The following is an 18,278-nucleotide window of genomic DNA, read 5'->3' on the forward strand; positions in this document are numbered from 1 at the left end:
AAATCATGGCTACTTCTTGAGAATACAGACATTCTGGATTTGGAAGGTTATGATAATAACTTTGGTTGGCATGCATATTTATGGTATGACAAGGTAAAGGTACATAGAAATTTTAAAAACCACATTGTTAGGAAAGCATTGTACAATGTATGGAATCGATATAAAGATTTGCTTGAAAGTAAAACACCCAGGTGGTTGTCACCAATGGAAGCCAAGGCAGTAAAAAGATTGAACATGGACACAGATTGGCCAAAATATTGTGAAATTATAGAATATGATGGCGAAAAGCTAAAGTTACAGAGTTTTGAGAAATTGAAACCTAAAGTCCGAGACTGGTTACATTATTACCAGATCAATGAAACCTTTAAGCAGGACAGAAAATTAGGTTTTCAGAAGGAGAGGTCAAAGTTAGAAACAGAATTGCTAGAACCCAATACTAAGAATTTGTCTAGAATGTACAATCTGCTGCTAAAATGGAACACACAGGATGAAACGGTTAAATCAGCCATGATTAAATGGGCACAAGATATTGGTCATGATATTATGTTTGCTGACTGGGAGCAGTTATGGACCACAGGCATTAAATTTACGGCATGTAGTGCCTTGAAAGAGAATATAATGAAAATGATCTATAGGTGGTACATGACCCCAGTTAAGCTTGCAAAAATATACCATTTGCCCAACAATAATTGTTGGAAGTGTAATGAATGTGAAGGAACTTTTTATCACCTTTGGTGGACCTGCCCGAAGATTAAGGCCTACTGGGAAATGATCTATAATGAAATTAAGAAAATCCTTAAGTGGACATTTGTAAAGAAACCAGAGGCTTTTCTCTTGGGCATGGTAGGCCAAACGGTTCCAAAGAAAGATAGAACGTTTTTTATGTACGCAACAACAGCAGCAAGAATTCTTTTGGCGAAGTATTGGAAGACTAAAGAACTACCTACTCTGGAAGAATGGCAGACCAAGGTGACTGAATTTATGGGACTGGCAGAGATGACCGGCAGAATCCGTGACCAGAGGAGAGAGACAGTGGAAGAGGACTGGAAAAAATTCAAAATTTACCTTAAAAATTGTTGTAAAATTACGGAATGTTAAGATGTCAAGGGATTGGATACAAAGAATTACAGCTATAAAAATTGAAATTTATAAAAAATTTTTTAAAGAGAATTAAATATAAAAAGGGATGAAGAATTGCTAAAAAATTTTAAAATAAGGATGCAGTGAAGGGGAGGTTTGGGGAAGTCGTGTTATGTTTGTTTGTTTTTTGTTTATGTTGTAAAACCAATAAAAATTATTTTTTTTAAAAAAAAAAAGACTGGGTTAGTGCATTTGCACTGTTTTATATAGTGTCATGTGGACTGATTTTTTAAAATGGTGTGTTGACATATTTACTTTGGCTAGTGTCCAACTAAGTCATATTAAAAGCACACCCACTGAAATTAATGTATCCAAATTCGTCATATCCATTATTTTCAATGGGTCTACTCTAAGACGGTTACAACCCATTGTGATTATTTGCACTTGTTCTTAATATGGCTTGCACCCAATGCTAGTCCTACTCAGAGCAGACTGACTGAAATAAATGGACATCACAAACGTGGCTCCATTAATTTCAGTGGATCTGCTTTGAGGAATACTTAGCTGCACAAAACCCTAAATTTTCTGAATGGCTATTGCTGTCCATTCAATTTGTTGTGATCTGCTTCAGACACAATGTTGTAAGAAAGTAGCATACAAATAAACTGATGGCGATAACTTGTTGTTAACTGCCTCCAAGTGACCTATGACACATTTACATCACAATATAAACACATTTACACAAGAAACACAAGAAACTCGTAACAAAAAGCATACAATGCAATGATGATGGCAAATCCCATTTGGAACTCAAAGCTGCCAAGGAAATGGGCACTTGCTCAGGAAATTTGAATGGGACATGCTTCCACTTTCAGTATGGAACTCCCTCATAAAAGATAATGTGGTGTGAGGTAACATATTGCCTTCAGCTGTGTATTGGACGTGCATCACCTATATGTCATGAAGATGGATGGATTGTGTGCATACGCCCAGCACAGCAGAAAGACCAGAATTAGATGAACCATTCTTCATAAACAACTTCTCCTTATCTTCTATCTGGGTGTCACTACTGCTATTCTCTTAACCTTCTCTCTGTGGGAAAGCCACAGGAAATAGCCACTACTATTTCAAAGACAGTGGAAATCACTAATAACACCATCACCTGATTTGGCCATGGATTTTATTTCCAGCCCCCAAAGTGAAAACGTTCCTCTGGCTCTAAGATTGGCCATCACAATATTTACGCCACGTTAAAAGATGTCTGACCTATAATCCTTATTCTATGAGTGATATTATCAGACACAATGGGATGAATTCACCAACGCTTTGCAAATGAGGTAATCGTGGCATTTGAAAGCAGTCGGAGCATGTTACTGTCTGAACAAGCCATTTTTGTATTGCTAAATTAAGATGACAAATTGCCTGTGAAACTCAGGCAATATCCCATTATGGGGAGAAGGAATTAATGCCAGAGCTTAGAAAGCTCCTTTGTGGCTTGGCTGCTTTCTGAAAATGTTTTGCTACAAAGATAGCAACAGCCACCTCCACCTGTCAGAGACTCTGCCCACAAGAGACCTAGATGGCGTAGTGTTGTTACGGTTCCACACATTCTCCCAAAAAACCCGAATAGCATTGATAATGCTAATAATGCTTGCTAAATACTACTTACACAACACACATAGGAATCTTTACAATGCCTCTGTAAAAATAGGCCAATTTTTTTTGCTGAAAGGTAATATACAAAAACTAGAAGTAGGAAGCTCTGGAGTACAAAACATCTGAGGTAGATTCCTCACAGAAGACGACAAATTCCCTCCCTTCCTAAATACATACAAATCTCACAAAAACAAGTTATTTTTTGACAGAAACTCTACACCGATAAAAGTTAAGAGACTCTTCCGTTAAGAGCATCACCTGAAAAACAAGCAGACAGGAGGAGCTTCACAATCTTTTTCTTCATACAAAGTATCTGGGCAGTCTCGGCCACCATTCGCAGGGAGTTGCAAGATCACTCGATGCCGAGATTGTTTTGTCACTTTCATATCCCCTGCAAATGAACATACAGTGCACTTTACTCTCCTCACACCACATACACAAGTTGAACAATCATGTTGAGATCACAGTAAATAGCTGCATAGATACACTGTATAGAATAGATTAAGTAAAGGTAAAGGTACCCCTGAAAGTTAGGTCCAGCCGCGGATGAATCTGGAGTTGCGGCGCTCATCTCGCTCTTTAGGCTGAGGGAGCCGACGTTTGTCCGCAGACAGTTTCCAGGTCATGTGGCCAGCATGACTAAGATGCTTCTGGCGAACCAGAGCAGCGCACGGAAACGCTGTTTACCTTCCCGCCAGAGCGGTACCTATTTATCTACTTGCACTTTGACGTGCTTTTGAACTGCTAGGTGGGCAGGAGCTGGGACCAAACAACAGGAGCTCACCCAGTCGCCCTAGGCCCTAGGCTCTGTGGTTTAGACCACAGCACCACCTGCGTAAATACACTGTATAGAATAGATTAGCACCTGGTTAAAATCAAATCTTCAAGCTTTCTGCTGTGTACATGAAGAGGAATATAGCGTCTTGAAACCTATTTGTACATACATGAAAGTTTGGCGAATTAAGGCAATGCCAATATAGTGGTGGCATCAATGTATTTTCCTCAGAGCTCAAAAATTCTATATGCATCTTTCAAAAAATTCAGACATGCAAGCTTTTTCTAAGGATTTGTAATATAAAAGCAACACAAACTGAAGTATCAGCCAACTACTGAATCAATAGTACAGTCCTATATAACAGCCAAAAATACATGGATGCCGTAAGACTTTTCTTCTTAATCCCAATGTAGATGGACTTCCCCTTTTCTTCTACTTGATTGTATTTCAGTAAGCTCTTGATCTCACACCCAGTTCATTTGGTGTGTGTGTGTTATAGTTGTATTATTTCATTTGTTTGTTGTGTGTATATATTCTCTTTATTACATAATTGAAAATCTAATTTAAAAAAACTAATTACTGAATCAATACAATTCTGGCCTTGACAAACCATATAAGTAAGGAATTGAAAAACCCAAATTTGGAACTGGCATATGAATTAGGTACAATTACTGTATCTATTATCTGCTCAGAGTAGAGTAGGAATTGGTTTATTGGATTTTAATATTGTATGATTATATGGTTGTAAACGACCCTGGGACCTTGCAATGAAGGGCAGGTAAGAAAACGCTTAAATAAATAAATACGTTACATTTAGAACAGCAAAATTCATTGCAGCAGCATTAGAAAAGCATTGAAAACTTACTGATTCAAATTAAGGCTGCAATTGTCACATGTTAGGTAGATTTATTTTTCCTCTCCGCTGCTATGTGATTGCAATCTTGAACAAATTGGACTGATTCATTATGCTTACTGGCATGCTATTTCCCCCTCCAGTTTACACATTTTAGTATGTAGGGTTTTTTTAAAAAAAGGAAGGAAGGAAGGAAGGAAGGAAGGAAAGAGCCCCACTGCTACCAGAGAACAACAGATGTGCCGCACTGTATATTATATTGTATTTGTCCTGTTGAAAGGAGTGTGCTCTGTTTCTCTCCCTCCCATTATATTAAACCTACCAGGCTCCACATGCTCTTTATTCCCTCAAAAGGTTACAAGTTTAATCTGTCTAATCCTTTATTAGTTGGGGAATACTCTAATCAGCAACTAGAACAACGGTAAAAGTGACTTTGTATTTGTCTCTGGCCCCCCAACCCCAACACAGAGCATTAGCTGTGAACTATAAAGAGTATCTTTTCAGGGCAACAATTCCATGGCTTTTGAAAGTAGGTGGCAATGAGTGAGCACCCTACGCAACAGGAGGATTAACACACATGAACGAGGTATTAAATTACTGACTGCAGCTATGATCGTGCATATTAAGATGAATGCTTCCCGCTAAGCTCAAAAAGAGAAAAAGGGATAAGGCAGAAATATCTGGGCAACGTTAAGTCAGTAGGGGGGGGGGAATGTTCTGTAACTATAATTACAATGCAAGATGTGGAATTGCTACAGAATGCAGTAAGCATTAAACATCTGGCAGTATGTGCTAAAATAAGATACTTATAATTTGAATGTAGTTGTTGGTTCAAACCAAAACCTTAAAAGAAACCACTAGCACCAATCTCTTTTCTTATTCCCATCTTCCAAGAAAATAGGCAAAAGGAAAGCATAAAAGTAAGGAAAGCTTTGCTCAAGCATTTTTTAAATGACTTATAAGGAGGGCAGAAGCCACCTGCACCTCTGGACCATGTCCCTAAAGTGCAATTCATCAAATACTGCTATATTACAAACTCTCCGTTCATTTAAATGTGGCCCTCCTAGAAGCTCAACTAATACCAAGACAAATCACAAATGCATGGTGAGCTCATAGGAAAAATATATAGACCCATTGTTTTAAACTTTTGGACCTACTAATGCAAGAGGCCCCTGTCTGTTGGACAGAGATCAAAAAAGTCAAAAGGGACCAACAAAGATATTGCCCAGAACACAGAGAATTAAAGAAAGGCAGAGAAGGTCAGTAAGAAAACAAATTGTGAAAGCATTGTTGCAATGATGGCTCTGCACCACACCTATGCACATCAAAACAGGATGGTTTTGATGGCCAGGTTTATGCCAGAAGGTGAGCGATATGTATGTTTTACATTAATTTTTCCATGTGGACCGAGCTTATTTTGGTGAACCGAGCTTATTTTAAATAAACATTGGTGACTGAGTGGACACAATCCAGAGGGGATTGAAATTGTTTTGTGTCTCACTGAAATCTTCCAAAGTGGAAACTTCATTACAGTATGGTGCAGGGAGAAAAGCCATTTTTGAATATACACCCAAGTTTTTAAGCAAGAGTTACATTCTGTGGATCACACCTAAAGCCAAAATTGTGTATAGTCAAAACACATTGGATTCAAGGCGATTGGGTTTGCCAAAGTCCTTCTTCCCCAGACGCCTGCCCCCTTCCCACCCTCTTTTTGGTTTTTACAATTACCTTCTTGACATGATGAAGGGCATGGTGTCCAATCGCTGTAAGGTGTCACAATGCAGTCTTTCCTACAGGGTAGCAAGCAAGGTCTAACGGTCTCAGGACGAAGGCTTTCAGGACACCTAAAATGGGCAGTGACAAAGGATAGAATGAAAAGTAAGTGGTAGGCCACATTAAATGCAGGCATTAAAAACTATTATACTGGCATGAACATGTTGTCAGGGAGATATACGTGAACTTGGGGGGCAGGGACCCAATCAAGAAGGAGTTCAGGAGAACCAGTATTGGGGGAATGGCCCATATACACTGTCCATTTCCCCCACTTTGACCTTCCCTTACATATTACTTTCTTTGCATCCCAATAGTACAGGGTGTCTCTCCACTGAAAGCCACAAGAAGGGCTGAATGATGACAAGAGAGCTATTCCACCTGATTTTCAGTTATCACAGGGATGTACCAAAGGAATTCTGCTCCCTATGTATTTTTTAGCAATACTAAAGTTGTATAATTTGTCATATCACCAAACCTATCACATAACTGAGTGTGGGTGATTCCTTGTTCTGTGATGACCAGGAGCTTGGATGAAATTATATGTGTGCATGTGTACACACACACACACACACACACACACGAACTAGCTATGCCATGGTAGAAATTTTTTATCTGAAATCAGAACTCTTTTTTTGTGCATGAATACGAAGAGGAATCCACATCTAATCAGCTCCTGGGGAACACATGACACCCTCACCATCCAGAAGGTGAGCTGCAATTTCACCATGTGTCACTGATTATCAAAAACTTTGAATAAAATTTACATCATATGGTGGATCTATTGTCTTGTACCTACCACAGCTGGTCATCTGACAATGCTTTAATGACCCATATTATTTATTTAATATATTTATTAGCCACTTTTTTACAGAAAGGTGAACTCAAAGCAAAAACAAAAACATTAAAAGCAAGTGTAAAAACATCCTAAAATGCTCACCAATAACATATAAATAAAAAGACTTGGTCATTCAATGTCGATGCCTGATTTCATCTAGCTTATACATTTGCATTTAGTTGCTATCTTGCCTTTAAAGCAAGCTACTGAGATTATAGCTCTATAGCTATATCCATCCATTCTCTCCTCTATTTATGGCTTTCCACCCTATTCAAGGTCAAATTGAACTGAAGTAATATAAGCTGAAGTCTGTTACTTTGAAAGTTACGCCAATAATATTGATCTTGTCATATCACAATAATCCTTCCTATTAAGAAGAGTTTAAAACATGGTTCTCATTTACACTTTCACATACATCTCCTCCTACTTAAAAACTTATTAAGTAGATTAACATGGTGGTTCAAGGGATCAAGCAGCATATTTCTTTTTGCTTCACAAGATTGTACTCCTTATATACCGCCATTAACTTATTATTTGCATTACTCAAACAGCAAAATGTAAACATTATGATCTGTTATGCAAATTTGGAAACAAAGAACAATTCTGAGAGACGTTGTGATTGCATGAGCTGGAACTCAATTGTTACGTTCATTTTTATTATAAATTCAGACAAAACACATTTTAGTAGGCTATGTTATAATGGAGCTACACAGAGAAAAAGTGAAAAGGGCAAATAATTAGGAGGTTTGGCCAATCAAGGTTTTGAGTACCAGAATTTCTATTATATTTACTTTTTGGGTCCAACTTGTCCCACGTTGACCCTCAAACAGATGACTTTCCTTGTTTGCATCCCAACAGCACAGGTGGCCTCTCCATTCCAGCCTGCAGAAGAATTGAATGCCGACACAGAGACATCCTCTACACACTGGCCCCAAGGTCCTGTTTGCCAGTGATACACTGTGCATGGATGTTCATTGCAGCTCCGTGTTTCCTGCAGCAAACTGCTGTTTGGGCACTGAAGTCCTCCTGGAAAAAGCAAGCGCACAGTGGCAGGGGAAGAAAATCATTGCGACGATAATTTAGGAAAAACAAGCTCAATAAACAAACTTGGTTTTCACTTCTTTGTTCTCAGGGTATGAAATTTAAATGAAGGCAATGTGTTGATATATAGGGATGAGGATCACAAACTCCCATCATCTCAGGCCACAGTCTAGGCTGGCTGAGGCTGACGGAAGTATCTGGAGGGCAACAGGTTCCTTTCCCTGTACTATGTCATAGTTCTCGCTGTGTTAAGCCTACAATTCTTTGGACTATGATACTTCAGACTGCAGGTTAGGGGCTCTCACATGTCTAAATGCTCCTCTATATAGAAAATAAATCAGCCCTTGCGCACAAAGAAAACTAAGGATGAAAGGTTCCAGCCTAGCCTTCTCCCTAAAATCTAGTTTTCTATGGGCAGGTGTTAGTTTTTAATAGAGAACATTCAATCATGTGGGCCCTCACCTACAGTCTGAATGACACAGCCCAAATAAAGGTTTACCCCTTCAAAACTAGTCTAGGCCTAAGACCCAGGTTTGGATGTAACGTATCTTGGCTTATTAATAGGAAATATGCATCATTGTGCTCTCATATTCCACTCCTTCTCTACTGCCCTTCTCACTCAGTGCACAATTGAAAATGCCAAGAGCAACGAGGAATGATTAAAAGAGCTGGACATGTTTAGCGTGAAGAACAGAAGGTTAGGGTAAGGCATGGGCAGGATGGTTTTCAGACATCTGAAGGGCTGTCATAAAGAAGACTGAGAAGATGACAGGACCAAAACTAGACTGAAATTGCAGGGAAGGAAATTTCAGGTTGACCTTAGGAGCAGCTTTCTAACGGCAAGAACTGTTCAACAGTGGAACAGACTACCTCAGCAGGTGGTAGGTCATTCTTTGCAAAGACTGGGTGGCAATCTATTGGTGATCTATTAGGATGAACTTTGGCTATTTACAAGCAGTAAGTATATTTTGCAACTCAGCAAGCTGGGAAGATGAGAACATATTTACTATTCAGCACTGAACCACCACCCCCTTAAAGAATTTTATGTCAGCCGGCCAGAGGGCATGCTGGGTTCTTATCCCAAAGCTGCTTAATACTAACTGTTATTATATCTAGTGTATAATGTCAAAAGAAATAAAACAAAAATCCAATGCACTTTAGTGGTTGAGACCAGCAGTTCCAAAACACACACACACACACACACACACACACACACACACACACAGTGTGCACATGCAACTTTTTAAAAATTAAGAACCCAGAGAGAAACTAGCTGGAAGAGTCTTTGAGAAGCGGTTGAGGAGGCTTCTTGCCATTGGGGGCTCTGGATGTCTGCCCCTGAATCTAGCCCTAATAGGCCTGGAGGCAAATGAGTAGAACCGTGGGGACTTATTATGCAAGAGTACAACAAACCATGGGTTAAAACTGCACATACAATTGTCTACTTGGGCTAGACATAGTGGCTGTAGAGGCAATTGGTAATAAAACTTACACTGTGTGTGTATGTATTATAGCGTCAGCCTTCCGAAAAAGAGAAAAGGCCAAAAATGACAACATTCCAGAACCAGTGAGAAGGCCAACATTATTCATTATTCCTACTTCAAAGGAGGCCCTACCATGCCATTGCCAAAATAGAATTGATCAGTAAGTTAGTTTAGTACTAAACAAATAGAAACAAAGAACGAGGCTTTGCCTTCAGTTAGCACAACTAAGTTAGAAGGCTGTGTTATCTCCAATATCGACTGCCATGAGTGGTCACTGGGCTTGTTTTGTGTACATTTGATACAGAAACATCACAGGCATCTTGCAGTTTATAGCCTTTTGGCCACATTTCTTTATCTCCCCCCCCCCCGTACCTATCTTTCTCTCTGTGTATATAAATTCAGATATATCTGAACACTGATATACTCCATGCATTTGGCAAAGAAGTTGCTGGGCCATAAAAACCTATGTCAAAGGGGGGGGGAACTGTTTCTAAGGTGCCAAAAAACTCACTGGGTGTTGTTATTAACTAAATTATTGCTTTTCTTCCCAGATGTGGATCTCTGTGTCTATGTCCATTACTGCTCCCCTTTCCAAGTGCTACATTCAGCTAAATGTTTATTGGCAAACAGTCATGGTTCAGCCACACATGAGAACAGGTATATGTTAGAAGGCTTCCAGGACACGATTCTTCAAAGTAATAGATATTTTTGGTTGATTCTGAGGTCTGCTTACACTTTCTGAGTCCATGGGTGTTAGGGTTGCCGTACATCCAGAATTTTCTGGACATAACCAGCGTTTAGCTCCCTTAAGCAGCTACCAGGCTGAAATATTTGGGAAAATTCGGACATATGGCAGCCCATGTCGCAATTTTCATTAAAAATAGCTCGAAAACTCAATTTTCTTGTTGGGATTTTGCAAAAACAACAACAAATACCTCAACAACTTTGGGCAAAACCAAAAAGCTCTGGATTTTCACTTTTTGAAATATGGTAACCCTAATGGATGTGGAAGTCATCAATGTAGTCCCTTACCCAGGAGCACTGTTATAAATCTCAGAACTGCTGCTACTTTATACAGCAATGAAGTTGTAAAAACACAGCATGTCATTGATCTAAACAGGACATGGTTACAAGGAAATGTGTTTAGAACTGCATTCTATGTCACAAGTGACGGTAACAAGCAAGTAGAAAGGACTAGAGATATAAGCAGGAGAACTTACATTCAACAGTCTTGGAGGATAGCACAATCTTTCTCTTACATATATGGGATGCTAACCAGTGACTTTTGTATTCAATTAATTAAAATTAATCGGTCTTAACACCCATTAGCAGCTGAAGGAGCACACCCATACAAACCACACTGAATGTTAATTGGAACTATGTTGCTAATCTGCTATCAAAGCATTAATTGATTCATTAGAGTAGTTAATCGGCCAAATGCTTTCAGGCCTAAAATTACTTTGGTGATAAGACTTCAGAAAAAGCTTCCTTCAAAAAATATATAATCCAGGCAGGAATAGACAAGACTGTAAGGAGGTTCATGAACCAGCCATTTAGATTTCAGGCAAACAAGACTAAAATAGGAGCTTTGAATCAAATGCATACACACTATAGAGAGTGCTGAAGAACTCAATGCCTCTTTGATTTCTGGTCTGAAATACAGCTCATTCCCAACAGTAAACCTAAGCAGTGTCAGGAACTAAGAACCAAACCTAGAGTGGGAGATATAGGAACTTGCTTTAGACTGGAAAAGCAGAATGTGGAAAGGTGGAGGGGAGGGTTAAATTGCCATGAACTGGCAGAATGACGGGCAAGGAAGAAGAAGATCCCTGCGAGGGGTACAGCTGGGTCTGGGACACATCAGGGCAAGCAGGGGGCAGGGAAGGGAGTACTCATGGGGCAACAGAGGATGGCAAGAGGATGGGGGTCAGTGCACAGGAAGCAGAGCAGCAGGACCCATCACCAGAGGGCCCCTGTCTTCATGAACATGGAAGGCTCCAAAGTGTAGGAAGCAGCAGGAAGGGCACTCTAGGAGGCTGAGTCAGGCAAGGGCCCACAGCTCAGCTCCCTAGATGGCCAGGTGGGGCTCGCTAGCTCTGGGAAGAGGTGTGTTATTCCTCAGCTGGAGGAGGCTTGGAACAGGTGAGGGTCATTTGCCTCATCAAGCCCAGACTAAGCATTTGTAACAGATGACCACACACCAGGATATCTGCAAGCAGATATGGCCATGTATAAATGTGAAATTTGTTCAGTTCAGCATTTGTAGCATTATGCTGCTCACTGTCTTTCTAGATTTTCAGGCTACGTTTTTCATGATCTCTCGAATAAATTAGCTTGATGTCTGAGAGTAGATCAGCATCTCTTTTTTTATCAATTATTTAGTTGTTGTTTTTCCAAACAAGCAGAGAATGAGATGCAAGTACTTGACTGTATCAGGAAAAGTTTCCACACTGAGAATTCCTTCCAAGTTACAGATAAGCCTTTGCTTTGGGAATGATGACAATTTCCCTCCTCAGTTATCGGATTTACATAAGCATATCCCCACTACTATTTTACATAGCCAAGCTACTTAAGCATCTACAACTGAAATGCTTCCAGCCCAAAGGGCTTTTCTGCTGACAATTGAGATTAGGCATGTGTTGGCAGTGCCCAAACCAGTGTCTGCATCCTGACATAGTTCTCCCAAATCCAAAAATCTATTCCCCATTCTACCTTCCAAGAGCTGCACTAATTTAAATTTGGCTTCCACCATCTCCCAGAGAATCACTGCTGAAATTCAGCAGTATATTTGGATACATGAAGGGTTCCAAAGTGGGATACCAAAAGGATGCTTTTCATGCCCAGTGCTTTAACATAAAGGCATTTTAAGGCCTAAGTTTCCATTTTTAAATAGCCTCTGCATGTCCCTCATGCCCTTAACTTCATGAAAATTTAAGCACCAAGCATGGAACATTTCAGGAGCTGATTTGTGTCTCATAAATCATAGAGCCAAAGAACCCATGCCTGGAAAAGTCAAAGTCTGTTCAACAAGCTTTTGAAAAATTGATTTATAGCTCGCCATATGCCAAGGACTTGGTAGGTGGAGAAGGTAACTGAAGTGTTGAATTATAGAGGTGGATTCGTGCCCCTCAATGGTCCCCTAGTAGAACAGGTCAGATAAGCACAGCAGAAGAAGGAAAAGTGGAATTTAATGTTGTGAGATATACTTTAAAGTACATATATAGGACTAGTATGCATGTTACGTCAATCCATAGTTAAACTAAACTATGGTTTAAATGTGAACATGCAGTAGTATCCTGCTACACACTGCTAAAACTGTAGGTACTTTGTTCCTCCTGTGCTCCTGCTCCTGCCATGCTGCCGGGAGCTAAGCCATGGTCCACCTTTCCATAATGTCTGAACCCAGGCTTGCTTTTCTCCAAATAAACCAGAAATGGTAGTCAAGGTTTGCCCTTGGCTTGCCACTATCCCATAAAATATAAGTGATTGTGATCGTATCTACAACAAGATGGCTGCCCCCATGATGTACTAATGTGTTTTTACCTGACAATGCAGAGATGTTGCACTTTGAAGCTTCTCCAAGCAGTGTAAGTGTTTAAGCCCTCAAAAGGGAGGGGGGAGAGAGAGTAAGCCCTGGATGGTCAAACCAGCCCTCAGAAAGGTTTGTAGAGCTGTGAACTAAACCACAGATCTAGGTTTTGTTTTGAGGACTGGTTTGACTGGATCAATGAGGTGGGGCTCACAGCAAATCCTAGACTGAATCAAAATTATCTGGCATCCCTAACGTTTACAACTTTTAAGCTTCTTTAAAATTTGCTCTCCACCAAAGGGTTCATGTTGACCTCTCATCATTATCTTCTTTGCTAACTGAGTTGTGGACATAGAGAGGAAAAACCTGTTGTGGGAATCCAAATCTGGTAATGCTCTCCAGGAGGTTGCTTCCCCCTGAAACATTGTATGTCCTGCTGGAATTGCTTAAACAATGCTGTGCGTTGCTGAAGGTGAGGAGACAGCCATTCTCTGTCAGGCAGTACATGGCAAAATTGCATAATGGATTTACTGGCATGGTGGTGACAAGAGATTTGATTGAAGTGAAACCTAAATATTATAATCTAAACCGATACAGTTTCAGTTCGGAATTTAATCTGAGAAGTGAAAGTGACATGTCAGCTACTTTGAAAATGATATTACAGTTCTGGGGGATCTTTTATTCATAAATGTTATGCAGTCCCTACAGTCCAAGTAAATCAGTTTAATCACACATGCAACTATTTTTTTTTTTAAATAAAACTTACTCTTCGTACATGTGTCATGCTTTTTACATGTTGTTCCCAGAAGGTTCCTATGCAGAATATTTGTTCATTATTTATGCATTGCATTTGTATCCTGTCCATCCAGCAAAGTTCTCTGGATAGTTTACATAAATACACAAATCATATAAAAGACTGCTTAGCTTCAAGAGCCCCCAGATGATTCATTGGGACAAATCACACATGCACCTTTCACAGCCAAGAACTCAAGCATTTCCCATATGTACTCAAAAGTCTTTTGAAGCCTTTTCCGCTCTTACTCCTCTAAAAGGGGCCTGTATGCCAGAAGTAACACATCTTTCAATGATCATCACAATATAAAGCACAACAGTATAAATGCAGCCACCACGAAGGATGTAAGAAGTAAGCAAACTCAAAAGCCTAACTTTCAGCATGCTTTCTACCTTTCACCATCAAAGTTTGTTTTTTTGGCTTTGTTTTCTTTTTGCTTAACTTCTCTTTACTTGGGACCAGGCTTTGTGTTCACTTCCAGACACTGAGACTACACTCTAACAAAAAACGTTCAGTTTAACATATCGTATTAAGGACTTTCTATGTTCCCATGCTCCAAAATGCTGAGAAATTATAGCTATTAATCACCATGCCCTTGACAGGGGTGTTATTTTGGCAATATGAATATAGTATAGCTATACTAATATTATGAACATATCCTGTCGTTCATTCCGGCTTTACCACTCCCTTGGACCTGGATGGCTATAATAAAACTCTTGTTTGTGTATGTGGCCCATGAAAAGTTAAGTATATACAATGGAACTTCTGTTTTCCAAGTGGCACCGGCAAGGGGCACTCCACAAAATCAGGATGCAATTAATCAGGGAAGCCTTCCACAAAGACTCCAGCAAAAAAGAAAGGGAACTGCGCAAACCTTCACATGGCTATGTCTTGGCAATGTCCAGAAGCCATTTTCAAGGTTGTGGTGTCTGCAAAGTCCATTTAGAAGCAGGCCTTTCATGGCCAGGGATTGATGTTGAATGGCTTGGAGGTACTGTTCTGATTTATATTAGAATTAGAATTTGCTTTCTTACAGTTAATTCAGCAACAGAGTAGCTGCTTGTGTATCTGTTATATCAGTTACAAGCAGAACCCACAAACGGCTTATGCATGTCGTTTAGCTCTGTGCAGAACACCTTAATTCATGGATGTCGTTTACATGCCAACCACCCAAACAACATAAAAGACTCTAATCGTATTTGTTTACAATACTCTGAGACCTTGCACATGTACATATGTAGCATCAGAGTCCATAGTCCAATTTAATTTGAAAATGGGAGCTTAAAGGAAATTTTAAAGGAAATCTATCGAAAACAAAACAAAAACCCACCTTATCTCAAAATGCACTAAAACAAACACTAACAATGTACAACATAGTTAGAAAACACAGAGCAGTATTTTTAAAATACCAACAGTAGTGCAGAATCGTATTAAAGACAATGTGTAATAGCTGCACTTTCCTTCTAATCGTCCTGTTATTTCTGCAAATGTTTAAAAGGTAACATTAAGAATTCAAAATAATATGCCAAGGCTGCTGAAAGCAGTGACCTTACCTTCACCTGCATATGCCAAAATGGAGCGAGCACGCATCTGTTTTCCTTCTGTGGTTTTGCCAGAGCAGGTGTGTGAGCAGGAGGACCAACCAGACCACGTGCTGAGTACACAATCCTTTGGGCATGGAACTTCGCAGACGATGGGGACTGGATAGATAGCATCTCTGCACAGCTGTCTATCAACCTCTTCTCCTGGGGAAAAAAAAGGCCAGTAGCAGTCTATCGTTGCTAATTTAACTTAAATTGAGCAGTCTTAGTCCAGATGGGCCTACAAATAAATTAGATTTCGTTGTTTTGTAAAAACAAAGTAATCTGATTAGTTATCAAAGTGATTGTGTCTCCGTGGCTTGATGCTATTAAGAATATGCTAAAATCTTAAAATGCCCTCATTAATTTGAGGTTGAGCTGAAGTGGTGATGAGAGAAAAGTCCATATTTGCACTGTGAAAGGATGAGACTCAGTGTTAGCAAAGAAACTGAATTAAAACAACAACAACAGAAGAAGAAAAATACACCCTTCTTTAAAAGAGAGTACCACATTTCAGGTTAGGAATTATTTTACTGTGAATAGTAACTATTAGGGGTGGGCAACTGTCAATTTCAGTTTCTCTCAATTTCTCATTTTTCCAAACTTAAATCCAGCTCTCCACATTTCTTGGTCAAGTTTGTGACTTTTCTTATAGTCCTCATGAAAATTCACCAGCATTTTTTTGCAAATTTCTCCTAACACACATATTATATTCAATTTTGCCCAAAATGCACATGTTTGCAAAGCAATATTCCTTAATATAATACATTTTTGTATGCTTTTTAAAATAATATATGCATTTTAGGCACATTGTACCTTAGTATATGCATTTTTGTACACCTTACTTGGCTGCAGAACTGCTTTGCAAAATTCAGAAAATCATGAATTTCAAAGGATGTATTTGTTTCACATCTTGTTTCAGAAAGTAAGAAATAGGTAAGTTCATTGGGGGGACAACTAAAATTAGTTTGCTCTGCCTCTCATTGACTCAGGCTCCACCTACTGTTTGTCTTCCTGCCTTCTGCCCCACCATTCCCAATAGTACCAGCCGCCACTAGAAATGAATCCAATTTCTCCCTCATCCTTAGTATCTATACAATTGAGACAGCAGTAACAGCAACTCCTTACAGTGCAATCCTATGCCCGGTACTTATTTCTCAGTGTGTATGCATAGGATTGTAATATAAATTATGATAAATTACATGAAAGTCACTGGGGCAACTCACAAGGCACTTAATTTGACAACTCCACATCTACCTCTAGCATCGCAAACATTACAGTTGGCAACATAAAGCATCATTTTCCTTTGCTTTAAGTCATTTAGACTTTCTTTTGTTTTACTGGCAGCCTTACTTTAGAGTGTACAGAAGGCTGAAACTACAAATTAAGCAAACTATGGACCAGTTAGCTAATCTGGCAAATCTGGTTATAAATTTCCCTAGTCCCACAAAGCAGGTATGGGGAAGCTCTTAACACTTTGGCTGTGACCCCATGGTTTTTATAAACTGTAGGTTTGGCCAAAGTTCTGCTGAAATCAATCGACCATGCTTTCAGGCAATTTGTCTAGGTGTGCGATATAAATATTCAGGGATCAGCAGGACAGTTTTCTGTGTACAATGCCCAAGATAAGCACGTCTTGCAAGATGGGGATTAGGAACAGCGTTCTTTCCATTCTTCCTTAAATATTCGAAAAGTCTGTCAAAGAGCACTGGAAATATTTGAGGACAAGGAGCTATTCAGGTGTCTGTTAAGAAAAACTTGAAGAAGACGAGTAACTAGTTTTAGTTGGAGCCAGAAGAGGTTTCTAAATGCATCTGATTGAAGATACTGGCAAAAACCTCTTAAGAGAAACATGGGATCCCAGGAGAATCACTGGCAAAGTGCTATTCCCACAAGTCTTTTAAGAGTCGACCTTTGGCTAGGACAGCAAAAGGCTTTCGAGGAGAACATTTGAAAACTCTTACATCAAAAAAAGATAAAATATTTGGTCCCACTTCATCATGAAGACCTAGAATCTCTGCACAAGCTGTCCTTATTTTGTGAGCAGCAGAATATCAGGTTATATAGGTGAAAAAATTCAAGGGCATTACGTATGGCTTATCCTTTGAGACTTCTCTGGAGTACGTGTAGTGTCAACAAAAACTGAAAGATAGAGTTCATTATGTTGCGATCAGTTCATCAGGTCAATCATTCCACCGTAACAGCTAGTCTCAGCGATATAATTGAACATCATGATGTTCAATAAAATATAAGGCCACAGTACAACAAAACATTTGATTTTTTTTAAATAAAAAAATACAATATTCAGCTATCACATTCAAGACAGCTGTCAATATTGATAAATAATTGCTTATTTATTTGTCAGAGTAATGTTCTGGGGCCCATGGAAGCTGATGAACAAATCATGTTAACTGTCATATTTACTTTCTTCCAAACCTCTGGCCTTACTTTTATTACATCAAAAAATGTAAAAAACAAAACAAAAAACCCAACAACTTCTGAACAGACAAGTTGGAAGATGGCAGGTATTTTGCTTTGGATGTGAGGAATATTAGTAGCTGGCATAGAGATAAAGAAAAAGTGAGAGATGTTTTAGGCACAGGGAATTCATGCCTATGCTTGCAAATTCCCCCATATCTTTCCACAAAGGGCAAGAGTTTGATTGGTGTACTAAAAATATGATGGCACATAATCGAAATCTCTTTTTTAAAAAATAAAAATAAATCAAAATTGCCTAAAGGCATAAAAATATAGTCACTAAATGCATACTGGAGTGATGTATTAAAACCCAGACTACTCATATGCATGTCTTATTTGACTGGAGGCAACAATATGGAATGAGGAAATGCTTTATAACAGTTACTTCATCTCTTTGGGGG

General features: G+C 39.2%; 1 protein-coding gene across 4 annotated transcripts in view; it reads right to left on the reverse strand.

The window, feature by feature from the left end:
- Positions 1–18,278, reverse strand: part of THSD7A (thrombospondin type 1 domain containing 7A) — a 230,684-nt gene that overhangs the window by 80,999 nt on the left and 131,407 nt on the right. For all 4 annotated transcript variants that reach the window (XM_081881830.1, XM_081881832.1, XM_081881829.1 and 1 more), the window contains 4 exons: positions 15,373–15,564; positions 7,764–7,998; positions 6,093–6,208; positions 2,995–3,127 (listed from right to left, as the gene is read on the reverse strand). In XM_081881830.1, the coding sequence (XP_081737956.1) occupies positions 2,995–3,127; positions 6,093–6,208; positions 7,764–7,998; positions 15,373–15,564 (676 nt within the window). The remainder of the gene's footprint in view (positions 1–2,994; positions 3,128–6,092; positions 6,209–7,763; positions 7,999–15,372; positions 15,565–18,278) is intronic.

The sequence above is a fragment of the Podarcis erhardii genome (genome assembly GCF_964252035.2).
Source record: "Podarcis erhardii genome assembly, chromosome: 12".
In the NCBI taxonomy this organism is placed as follows: domain Eukaryota; kingdom Metazoa; phylum Chordata; class Lepidosauria; order Squamata; family Lacertidae; genus Podarcis; species Podarcis erhardii.